Source organism: Thamnophis sirtalis, unplaced genomic scaffold (assembly GCF_051295495.1).
Source record: "Thamnophis sirtalis isolate CommonGarterSnake01/CBP01778 unplaced genomic scaffold, rThaSir2_p1.2 scaffold_8, whole genome shotgun sequence".
Lineage (NCBI taxonomy): Eukaryota > Metazoa > Chordata > Lepidosauria > Squamata > Natricidae > Thamnophis > Thamnophis sirtalis.
The window spans coordinates 59,375,509-59,388,730 of NW_028261388.1; the positions used below are offsets into that span (position 1 = coordinate 59,375,509).

The 13,222-nt window shown below is 42.7% G+C and overlaps 1 protein-coding gene across 1 annotated transcript in view; it reads right to left on the minus strand.

Annotated features, from left to right (window-relative positions):
* The window catches only part of USP9X (ubiquitin specific peptidase 9 X-linked), a 197,140-nt gene that overhangs the window by 147,273 nt on the left and 36,645 nt on the right, over positions 1 to 13,222 (minus strand). Inside the window, exon 3 of the mRNA XM_087721771.1 lies at positions 6,409 to 6,662. Within this exon, the coding sequence (XP_087577897.1) occupies positions 6,409 to 6,504 (96 nt within the window). The 5' untranslated portion in view covers positions 6,505 to 6,662. The remainder of the gene's footprint in view (positions 1 to 6,408; positions 6,663 to 13,222) is intronic.

Here is a 13,222-nt window from a genome sequence, read left to right on the forward strand (position 1 = left end):
CCTCTGATATTCAGTTTTTCAATGAAGGCATGGTTCCGTGGAAGACAAATTTATCATAGTAGATCCATAGAGTCTAATAGATGAGGATAGGTCCGTTCCGATGGAAAAAAGGTACCCCTGGTGGGGTTGGACTCTTCCGCAGCACACAGAGAACAGCCCTTCAGGTAAGCCAATGGTTATTCTCCTGTGTGCTGCTTGGAGAGCCCAAGCATGGGACATACCCAAGCAAAAAATGTCCAAGGGTGGGAACAGAAGACAACCCAACCCTATGAAGACGTAGAAACAACGCTCTGCAAAAATCTTCTTCTGAAAGCAGTTTCTGCAGAGGCAAATTTGTCCAATTTATAATGTCTGACAAATAATGATGGGGTCACCCAAGTTGCTGCCTTGCAGATCTCCTCAACTGAGGCCTGGGTGGCCCAGCTTGCCATCGTGGCCGCACTTCGCATCTAGTGCACTGTTATGCGTGAAGGAACTGGTCTGCCCTGCTGTTCGTAAGCAAGAGAAATGCAAGCCTTGATCCATCTCCCAATGGTAAACGAGGTGACCTTAAGCCCATGGATACAGATTGAAAAGAAACAAGCAAGGCTTCAGAATGATGAAAGGAGGCCATATGTTTGAGATACCTCTTAAGTGTCCTGAGAACGTTGAGAGAGTGCCAATGACGCTCTCGGGTGGCTTGGACACGGGCAAAAGTCTAGAAGAGCTACTTCCTGGGCTTGATGAAAATACAAGTTGACCTTCGGCAGGAAGGATGGGTCAAGATGAAGCACAACTCTGTCTGGATGGATGATGCACAAATCATCCCAGACTGACAGGGCCGCTAACTCTGAGATCCTGCGGGCCGACGTAATAGCGACAAAGAAAGCAATCTTAAGAGTCAAGTGTTGCAAAGAAGAATTGTGGAGAGGCTCAAAGGGCATGTTGGTAAGCGCTCTGAGAACTGTGGAGAGATCCCGTGAGGGGTAGCAGTGAACTACCTGAGGGCTTAAATTGGAAGGCCCATGTAAGAAACTATGGACCTCAGGGTATCTACTGAGCATCTGGTGCATGACAGATGAAAGCCTGGTTGATAACGCAGCTAGTGGATATGGCGCCGCAATGTGTTAGGAGCTAGACCTTTATCAAGGCCTTCTTGGAGGAACTCCAAGGTTTGTGGGAGCAAAGCTGCCGCAGGCTGAATTTGATGTTCAACACACCAGCGAGCAAAGGTGGCCCAAGTGGTGTCATAGATGCTGGTGGTAGAAGGGTGTCTGGAGGATTGAATGGTTCTGATGACCCTGGTGGAGAACCTCGCCCTCTTCAGGAGGTCCCTCTCAAGTGCCAGATGGTTAGTTTGAGCCACTGGGGCTCCGGATGGTGAACCATCCCCTGACTGAGAGATAAGACTCCTGGGGAATTCTCCAGGAGTGTGCAATGGAAAGGTAGGTCAGGTCGGCGATTCAAGCCTGTCTGGGCCAGTAGGGTGCCACCAGGAGAACCTCCGCCCGTTCCTCCAGTATCTTCTTGATCGCTCTTGAAATGAGTGGCAATGGGGGAAAGGCATAAACCTGCCCCGGAGGCCAGGGACAATGGAGTATCAATGGAGTATCCTTCCACCCAGACACTGATACCTGGTGAAAAAGCGAGGGAGATGGGCATTCTCTGGAGTGGTAAACAGATCGACCAGGGGACGGCTGAACCTATGCAACAGTTGATGAAAAGAGTCGTGGGTGTAGACGCCATTTTGAATAATGCAGGGTGGTCCTGCTCAGCCAATCCACCTAAACATTGTTCACCCCGGAGACGTGCTCCACTCACATGGATTCCAGATGTCTTTCTGCCCATTGACCGATCGCCTCTGCCTCTAACATGAGAGATATGGACCTGGTACCACCTTGGCGGTTTATGTGCACCTTTGTTGCTATGTTTTTGGTGGCCATGGATGTCCTTTTGAAAACTTCGAAGCGCAAGTCTTACTACTCTCAGCTCCAACCAGATGATGTTGTGAGTGAGTTGTTGAGCTGACCACTGACCTTGTGCAACTTTATTGTAAAGATGGGCAATCTTCGTGATGGTAATCTGAGCAGGCTCCTTGAAGAAAGTCCCCTTCATCAGAACCAGGGACTGCCACCACCTGAGGGAGTTAATGACCTTGGGAGGAAGTCGCAACCTGACTGGAGAGTTCCTGGCATAGGCCTTCTGTATTGGGAGCAGAAACCACTGCAGTTCTCCTGTGTGCAGTCTCGCCCAAGGAACTATTGATAGACACAATATCATTTTTCCCAGTAATTGTGATAGTGTCAGCACCTGTGCGCTGGGGGAGAGGCGGACTCGTTGGGCAAGTTCTTGAAGGCTCGCAATGTGGTCCTGAGACAGGTATACGTGGCAAGAGGATGTGTCTATCATTGCTTCCAGATGTAAAAGTCTGGTGACAGGAGTCAGGTGACTTTTGTCGAGGTTGATAGGTCTGTAGCATTCGCATGGTGTTGTGCAGGTTGCACGCCAACTGAACTGGTGACAACGACTGAATCAAGATGTTGTTGAGATAGCATTGGAAGCTGATCGGACACCCCCATAGATGCGCAGCCACTGCTGATAGGATCTTTGTAAAAGTCCTGTGGTCTGATGACTGGCCGAACAAAAGGGCCTTGTACTGAAAGTGGGACCCTGCAAAGAAGAACCTCAGGTAGCATCTGTGCGTGGGTCTGATGGGCACATGCAGCTATGCCTCCTTCAGGTCACTGACATCAGGAAACCCCCTTCTTGAGTGCAGCCCAGGATGGATTGTAGGAACTGCATTTTGAATTTCTTGTAGGCCAGATGTTCATTTAACTTTTTTAGATCTAATATTGCTCTCCACCTCCCCCCCCCCCACAAGCTTTTGGGAACCAGAAATAGAATGGAATAGAACCCCGCGCCCTTGCCCTGGGGGGAACTGGTTCTATGGCCCTATCTCCCTTAGATGACAAATCTCGGCCTCCATGAGGCCTTTCTTGGTGGGACATTTGGGAGTCGAGCAACGGATAAAGTGGTGCAGGGGGGAGAGAGGAACTGTCTGAAGGACCCACACATCTGAGGTAATCTCCTGCCCTCTGGGAGGGTTGAGATGGTGGTCACTTATTCCGACGGAATGGTCTGTTGGCCCTCCTCAAAAGGACCGACAGGAGAAGGGCTGATGACAGGCTGCCTATCTTTTTTTTTTTTTTTAATATATATATTTTATTATGTTTTCATTCTATACAATCACATATTCACTGTGCTTAATCAGGGCATATAACATTGAATAATAAACACGGCCCTCACTTGTATAGAAAATGCCCTCTACAATACAAACCCAGTATACCACCTTGGCCTGCCATACACCCTCTTTCAACCCCCTCCAACTTTCATTCTTCCTTCTCACACACCCCTCTACGCCTACTTCCCCTCCCCTTCTTTCTAACCTTACTCCCTCTCCATTCCCTCCCTCCCTTCTCCTCCTCCTCTCTCTCACCCTCTCCACCCTCCTTCTTCTTTCACTCGACTCTTTCCTTTGGTATCTATTACCTTCCAGTATATTCGGTTTGTTCTATTTTCGCACTAACATTGAAAAGCCACAGTATACAAATACAATCATGGAATTTAACACATATTGTATTTCCCCCCTCCCCCCTCCCCCTAAATCCCCACCTCCCTTCCCTCCCCCCGACTTCCCAAAGACCATACGTGGTATAACTTTTGAACAATCACAGTCTAAAATATCTCTACATTGAACTCAGCTTCTTACTGTTACCCAAATTTTAAACAATTTAAATTATTACTGATACTAAGCATAAGCTATCTGGAGTTTCTTAGTCCCATATTTACTTTTTATGTAATCAATCCATTTTTTCCAGTCTCGTTTATATCTCTCGTTTGAATGTTCTTTGAGATATGCTGAGATTTTGGCCATTTCGGCTAAGTTCATAACTTTCAAAGTCCATTCTTGAATTGTAGGTAAATCTTTCTTCTTCCAATACTGCGCCACCAAGAGTCTTGCTGCCGTTATTAAATACAGAACCAAATTAGACAGGCTGCCTATCTTGAGCGTGATCCGTTCCTTGTGTGTACAGATGCTGAGATGAAGAGGTGGTAGGTTGAGAGTCAGACTGAAGGGGTGTCTGTCAGTGGAAGTAGGAAGAGCATCTACGGTCCAGTTTATGGGACACAGAAGGCATCACTTTCTGCTTGTCCTTGTTCTCAATCAATACGGAGTCTAGAGTATCCCAAACAGCTTTGAAGGGGGAGGAAGCAAGTTTCCATTCTGATCTCATGTCCACGTTCCAATGGCGGAGCCATAAGAGCTGACAAGATGTACCGTTGGATGACATAGCACGTGAAATGAACTTTGCTGCATTACAGGTAGCATCTGCTGAATATTCCACTGTGGCCACGATCTTATTTATATTGTGGCACAGTCTGGTGAGCAGTTGGCGAAGCCAGGGTATGGTGGCCCTATTAAAAAATGAGGCGAAGGTGGCTGCTTTAATGGCCCATGCTGTGGCTTGATGAGTCTTGTGAAAAGTCGATTCAGCTCTCTTGTCCTCTGTCTTAAGACCTTCCAGCAAGTCAGATGCTAACAATGAGGAAGAGGTAAGAGCCGCCACCGGAAGATTGACAGAGGGAATCTTAAGTATGTCCTCCATGCTGGGATCCACCGAATAGAGGCGATTGTCATTACCCCCAGGGGTGGCCAAGGTCCCTGGTTGCACCCACTGACGTTGGACCACGTCCTTGAAAAGTTTGGGTGAGGGAATAATCTCCTGCACCGGAACGTTCTCATCAAACAACCCTTTGCTAGGAACCGCCGAATCCCTAGTACCCTGGTCCAGGGCAACCCCCACCTCCATATGAGTGGACACTTTGGCCTTAAATAGAATAGACTTGAATAGAGTGGGCTTGAATAGCCCAGCAAAGGCAGGCTTGTCAGGGACCATGGTCTCATCCTCTGACAAGTCCTCATCCCCAGGATCCTCAGCCTACCATACTGACTCTGCACTAGCCATCAACAGAGTCAGGGAAGAAGGTCTGTGGGGGCGAGCATGCTTCTTGCTAGCCTGGGGCACTGGTTGGGATAAAGGTGGTTGTACCTCATGCCTCTGTAGCCCTTTGGCTATACCCTGGGAGATCGCCTTGGCAATTACTTCGCGCATCTCCACTGAGAGAGCAGGGCCTCTGCTGGCTCTGGCTCCCTTGATGGTCTCCCTAGAAGCCCTGCCCGCCTTTCTAAAATAGGGCCCCACCTAGATGGTGGACTGGCCTGCAGGTTCAGGTGCCTCGGAGATCTCATCCGCCATAGGTGACAATAGCTGTCCAAACACCAACAGCCAAAGGTGGAATCGGGTGATAGATGTTGACACTCCTGAGGGCTGTGTGAGGCAGGTTGAGCATGGGCCAAAAGTGGACACAACACTGCTGAGATCAGGAAGGCTGGCAGGGCTCAATAGCCAAGCGGCAGGAGGCACGATGAGGAGGTGGCTGCTGCGAAGACCTCCGAAAGATTGCCTCCCTGCTCGCTGTTGCTGGTCTGGATCCACACTAAAGCTCTTCGCCCCTAAGCTGCTACTGAAATGAGCGTGGGAATTCAAAATGGGCGCTCCAAAATGGCTGGCTCAAAATGGCCACGCCCAGGGAATAGCCACACTGCTCGGCACCAACAAAAGGAAGCCGTTCCAATCTTCACGCTTTACCAAAGCCAACAAGAAGCGCCTGTGTGTCTTGCTGCACAGATCGCCAAGTGGACAATCTCAGTGGTAGAGAGCCAGCTGGCTGCACATTCCCAGCACCCGAGCAGAGCCCAGGATGCTTGGAAAGCACTGCTCCCTTTACAAGTTTAACAGATCCAGATCAAAGAAAACCACTACAATCTACACCTAAGTAAGTAAAACTAAAAATCAAATACTGCAGCTGAAAACTCAAAGCTCTAAACAATAAATATCTGGAGACTCTTTAAGTTATGTCCAAATGGGCTGGACTGAATTGAAAAACTGGATATCAGAGACCAGGAGGCGTGGCCAGAAAAATTGAATCTAGTCCATTGGGCAGAGGGACAGAATTTAACTCATGCTTGGATTCTCCAAGCAGCACACAGGAGAAAAATGTGATCACAGGACACTGCAACATTGTAACTACAACCCAGCTGGCCAAGGCTCAAATCACTATATGACCCAGGAAAGCTGTGATGGCCACAACTGTTAGGACCTGTTCCCACTCATTTAGCACTATAGTAATTTAGAACAGTTTGTTGAATGGACATTAAGCAAAAATTATCTGTATTTGCAGCCAACAGTAGCCCTCTATTATCAATTCTGAATTTCATATAACAACAAGAATTGTAAAAGACCTAATTAGAATTCTCTGTTATATTCAGATGCAAGTATATACATTGCAAAGGCATATTTAGCATACCTGATTCTGCTGGATAGGAGGCTGGGACTGTCCATCAGGAGCCTGTCCCTGGCTGTCATTCCCTCCTACTGGAGAGCCACGAGTTGTGGCTGTCATACTCGAAACAGGGCAGATTTTTGCAATTTTGTCTGTTTATGTAGTTGTTGAGAGAGAAAAACTTATAGTCGGCTTAATAAAGTTGAAGTACCAGCGTAGATCTGTTTTAAAAAGCTCCAACTCAAGAACAAGCCATTTTGCAGAGACCATTGCATAATCTGAAAGATAATTCAATATGTGTTATTTTAAATATTATCCTGGAGATATAAAAATGTCATTCAAGGAAAAACATTGTCTATTTTTTATAAATCCAACAAGAGTCCCAAATAATCTAAAGAAATATATTTCTCCAGAAGTAAACAATTAAAATAAATGAATTTACTCCATAAGGTTCAATTTTATGACCCAACAATCTTTCTTTTCTCTTGTGTTTGTTTTATATTTTAGGAAAACTTCATTTGGCGTTGTAAAAACAATACTATCATCACAAAACACTTGGAAATGTTAAGATATCAACATAAGATAGAGTATCCTATCCTTGAGAAAGGATATTATGGAAAGAAGCAGAAATGAAAGCCAAAACATAGAAAAAGCGAATGAGTGAGGGAAATAATAAGCAGATAAAGGATCTCATTGGATTTAATAGGGGCACAAAGAAAAGGGTAGATCATGTCCCAATAAAAAAACAAAAGAAAGGCAAAGAAGAAAAAAACGGAGCAGATAGGCAGCACAATGAAAGAAAGAAAAGAGTTCATTACAGGGGGGAAATATAATAAGAAAAGAAAAAGGGGAAATAGGTTGAGGGAGACAAAAGGAAATCTTGAAGAGGGTACAACGAATGAAAAAAGCAAAAAGTTACAAAAAACATAGGAAAGAAAATATATAAACAGCAGAAAGAGAAAGGAGAAGTTCAGAGATTGGGATTTAAGATACTTTAAAAATAAATTGAAGGGAAAATAAAAATTGGTAGATGAGAGGAAGAAGGGAAATATGCACATAGATAATAAAAATCAGGGAGAGGAGAAAGGTGGAGAAGCATATGCTATTGTGAACTTAATTTAATTAATTGCAGTTAAATGCAGTTAATTAACTGCAACACTGAAATGTAATATGTGTGTATGGTATAGAAAGGATTGCAAGCAAAAAGGAATTAAAGGTAAAGTAACTAAGGTGAATAAAGATAGTAGGCTAGCTGATATGTATTAATAATGGAAGGTGAAATGACAAACAAAAAAATATTAGTTGGGAAAGTTACTATAGGAGGCGAGAAAATGGAGGGAAAATTTGGAAATAACACCTAATAATATAGAGTTAAAATTATGAGAGAAAAATATGGGTGCTTAATGATATATACATATGGAACAGTATTATGAGGATAGGCGGAAATTTGAATGTCTTGCACTGTGTCCAAAAGAGGTTGATACCCGGGGGGGGGGGGAGAGGAAACAAATGGAATACGTATAAAGGTATACCTTTAAAAGAAAAGCTAGCAATATGGAAAATATTTTTTTCTTTTTTCTTTGGGAATATAATTATTAATGCCACTGAAATTAAATTGGGTTTGCTAAAAGGCGGAAATACACCATGCAAAATAGAGAATGGAAGGGAGATAAAGAGCGGAAAGAGAGAGAAAGCAGGGAAGTAGAAGGGAGAGAAAAAGGAGAGGGGGAAGGTGTGGAAAGAGGAGAGGAGAGGGAGAGAGCAAGGGGAAGCGGAGAAGAGAGAGGGGGCAGAGGGGAAAAAAGGAGGTAGGGAGGAGGAGATAGGCAGAGGAAAAGAGTTGAAGATGAAATAGACTATAATATGGTGTATGGAAAGCAGAAGAGCAAATAAAAATTGAAGAGGTTTAATGGCAAGAGGAATTGATATATTATTGAATATTCAAAAAATGTAATGATATACTTTGGAATATTTTATATGTATTTTAAAAAATAAAAAAAACTTTTGGCAAAAAAAGATGAGTATGTCACATTATAATTATTTAATAAGTATTTTATTTGAATTGGTACACACTAATACACAGAATGGTGAAAACTAAATATTCTGATGTTTAGAACATATTTTGAGCTGTATTAACTTGTCCTACTATGTGAAAGAATTTTAATGAATGTTACAGAACAAATTTTGGTGGATACAGACAATTAGTCGTGTACTAACCACTGGTTACTTCACAAGTGTTCAAAGTTATAATAGACATTTCTGAGGGTACTTACAACCTGGATTCAAGGTTCTGACAGCTATTCACACCATGATCACCTGACCACACTTAGAGGGCTTAGCAACAGGCTGCATTTGCAGTCATTTGTAGAATCCAGCAGAGATGTGACTATATTTTAGGACAGTTTTGCCCCAAACTGGCATGTACTTCCCATTTTGGGCAAAACTGTCCATAGCGAGCTACTGGTTTGCTTTGCATCTACCACATTTGCTTTATGGCTGCAAAAAAGGTGATAAAATCAGGTTGTTCACATAGGTGACCCAATTTATGACCATCACAAGTTACAATAATGATAGGCTGGGTCCATTACAGCTGGAACTCAAAGATTGCCTATAGATGGTTTCAGTTTTTACTACTACAATCAATCTAAAATAGTCTAAAGACAAATTGTAACATTTACATCAGAAAGACAAAACTGAAAGTAAATTGCTTGCTTATACTAGTGGTTCTTGTTAACAGTTCAACAACTGTCTGAACTTGTAACAGTTCTGAATGAGAGGTAGTTATGACTGGTGTTCAAAGTTCTGGCCAGAACAGTGCCCCTGAGGCCACATGACTGCAATATAGGGACTAGGCAGATGGTTTGGATTCCTGACTGTCACAGCATCCCACAGACTCATGAATGCTATCTGCAACTTCCCTGCTGGGACAATCACAATTTCCCACAAGCAAAGGCAATATGGAAGCTGGCAGGAAGGCGCAATCATGTGAAAGCCTCCATTAACAGTGTATTGGGGACTGCTGGAACTGTCGTCATTAAGCAATGTGATCAGATCACATTGTACTTTATGACCATATCACTTAGAAAGGCAGTTTCAGTTCAAGTTACCTCCATTAATTGAGGACTACCTGTATTTTCTAAGATAAACTTCCTCCCCAAAATTACATCAGACTATTCTATTGTTTCAAATGTTAGTAATTTTGGATATTAAAGATTAAACGAAAGTTGGTACCTACCTGAACGTCATTTCTTTTTTTAAAAAGTTATTACTGTTTTTATTGAAAGAAAACACACAAAAAATAATCTTTCATTACATCTTATAGAAAGCATATCCATTGATTACAGGTATATTTCGTGTATTTCTTCCATAATCACATATATTTCATTCAGTTTAAATTGTACATTTTAGAATTTATATATTTTACTATCACTATACCACCATTTTCATTTAATAGAGTTTTAAGGACACAGCCACCTACTGGCATTGTTAAAAAGATATCTAACATTTCCTCTTCCTCCCCCACCCCCAAACTCACAAATTAACGCTTCTGTCCATTTTACTTTTGCTAGTGGATCGCACCTGCTTGTATCATTGAATATTATCAATTAACATTTCTTTGTTATTATTGTAATTAGCTAAGGAGTATTTATTTTTCACCTCTCCTTTCCACAGGCCCGAGAGAGATTTACCTTTATAACTATCTCTAAGCAGAAACTTATTAATAAGGGTTAACAAAATAACCATTTAAGATCTAAAACAGTCTAAGAGATATTGACATTTCTAGCTAATAATCACCAAAAGTATGCATTAACATTTCCTTCTTCTTATAGTTAAAAGAAAAAAGAAAAAACCAATTGTTTACTGTTTATAACACGTCTCCTCTCTTCTGGTCCAAATTATATATACCTTCATAACAAGATCTAAACAAAAGTTTATAAGGTTTGTAAGACTTTTCGCCAAATCTCAATTTACAATTTGTGGCCCGGTTATTTATCCTAATTAAGGTTATTGTTTCATTATTAACATAATAGTAAATTATATGTTAATGAATAAACATTCAATGATAATCTAAAACAGTCTAGAAAATACAAAATACTAAAATCCCTATTTATTAATCATCAAAAGTTAGCTGATTATTATCATCGACTAGCATTATCAACCAGTGTCTTTCCAGTAGCAAAATAGTCCTTTCTCTTTCGTCAGCAGTTGTGTCAATTCTCTTTTTGGCACCTTTTCAGAGTTTAAAACTTCCCTCCGCACTTTGTAGTTTGAAGGATCTCTCATATAGTTTCATTGCCCTTGAGTTGTTATTAAAATAGGCTTAACTTTGGTTGTCAAACTTATTTCTGGATGGGTTTGTCTTCTTAATTCCATCTTTTTTGCTCTCTTTTTTCTCTTGCAGCTTGGATTTTGGGAAAAACCTCCAAGTTGTCAAAGTCACTTTTCCAGCTTCCCTTCTTTTCACTTTCACTCACATTTACTCCATTAACGGGTTCATCTAGCTTCTAGTCTTTGTTTTCTGTATTTTCATTCTCTTCTTTAATCTCTGGGGCTCCAACTCCCTCCTCTTTTACTGTGATACCCCATAGACTATCCCATTTCGTATCAAATCTCTCAAGTCCTTCTTATATGTTTTGGAGTCCAGCCAAGATGTTTGGGATTAGTAAGTTTTCTTCATCTGAATATTGATCCATTTTTCAAAATGTAAAGGAATATAAGAAAAAGAAAAAAAGAAAAAGGGATCTGCCACTCTAGCCTGTGATTAGTTTTTGAGGGATATATCTATATTTATTTTAAATTTTAAACAGAAGCCTAGGAGCCAATGTCATGACGGAACATCATGCGGGCTCGACAGTCCGAGTCCGCCGATGTCACTTTTGCCCTTGGACGGTCCGGCAGGACCTAAACCGTCCCGAAGAGACTGTGACTGGGAAGAGAAAACCTTGCTGGTCGCAGGGACATCACAAAGTCTCTGATCGACCCAAGGGTAGCGCTTCTAACCGGGGGCAAACAGGCAGCCCCCAGGCTGACATAATCGGAGACGGCTCCCAAAGGAAGAGAAGAAGTGAAAGCGTTCCATCTGGTGAGGTTTTCTTTTCTTTCTCAAGATTGCCCTAAGAAACTCTTTTTTTAAAAAAAAAAATTAGTCCTCTAAGCAAGAACAAAGCAACAAATTTAATCCCTATTAGACTGCCTTAAAAAGTTTGTTGTTCCTGCTTGTAACGATGTTTTGTGGATTGAAGTGATTGCAACGTTTCCTGTTTCTCCGCTTGAAGTTTAAGGACTGATCTTTTTTCCTTTATTTTTTTTTTACTACCTTAACTTCAAGCTCTTTTGGCTTGAACTAAAAAAAAATCTTACTTTAACAAATTTCTCCTTCTATTTGTTATAAAATCATATTAAAGATACTTAAGGAAAAAGCATAAAAATAATAATCAAATCTGCCATTTGGAAGCCTAAGCCTGAAGTTTTTTTTTGTTTTTTTTTAAACAATGTATCCTTTGTTCTTCTCTATTTGGCTTCACTGACTTTGCAACGGAAGGGTTTGGACTCTTGTTTATAAAACCTGATAAAGACTCAAGGGCATGAACAGCATTTTGCAGGTGGTTTTGGAAAATAATTTGGCAAGAGAAGCAAAAGAAAAGAAAAAGACAAGAGCCCTTCTACTTTGAAAACCTGAACGTCATTTCTCAGGATACTGCGGGAGGGGCCACTGATGGGTTATTATCACATCCTGATTGGTCCGGAGACGAAATGGTATTTTTTTATAGCCACGTCTCTATTCCCTCTCTTGGCTCCCAGTTTTCAACAAGGTCGCGGCAATAGAGAGTGATCTGAAATGACAAAAAAAAAGACAACTGGGCTGCCCCCAACCCTAACTCGCTACAGACATAGGTAGGGCAGGATGTGGCCCCTCCTGCAGTATCCTGAGAAACAACGTTCAGGTAGGCACCAACTGCGGGAGGGGCCACTGATAGGACATACCCAAGCTACCGTCCTAAGGGAGGGGATAAGCATACCTAGTCTGGAGTGGCCAGGGTGGCCACAACCTGCTGAAGCACGTGTCCGAAAGACGCCTCTGCGGATGCAAAGGCATCCAGCTGGTAGTGCTGGATAAAGGGCGATGACATTGCCCAAGTGGCTGCCCTGCACATATCCTCGAAAGGAGCCCTAGTTGCCCATGCTGCTATAGTGACAGCGCTCCTGATGGAATGGGCCATAATTCCCAGAGGTGGAGGACGACTCTTAGCCTTGTATGCCCTGACAATTGCCCCCCCCCCCCCCGTAACCAACGACCAATTGTTATGAAGGTAACCATCGCTCCCAGCATCGCTGTTTGGAATGAAATAAATAGTGCCTCCAACCTATGAATCAATGCTGTGTGTCTAAGATAGATCCTGAGAGCTTAATGAATAGCCAGCCTGTGCCAGAGTCTTTCTCTATCCTGTGAGAGGGGTGGAAAAAGGTCCGGCAGGATAACTCCTGCATCCTGTGAAAAGGGATATTCACCTTTGGAATGAAAGTGGGGTTGAATCTGAGTACAACTCTATCCTGGTGAAAAATGCACAGGTTCCCTCTTGAAGATAGAGCCCCCAGCTCTGAGATGCGGCAGGCAAATATTGTGGCAATCAGAAATGCAAATTTGAGCGTGAACAAGTGCAGGCTGACCGTACGCAGAGGTAAGTCCCATGTGGGAAACCTATGAATGGTAGGGAGATGGAGGTTTGCTGCCCCTTTAAGAAATCTCTTAATTACCGGAAGATGTAAGAGAGATATGTGTCCCTCCCCTGCCAGCACGGTGGAAAGCGCTGCTACCTGGCAATGGACTGTATTGTGA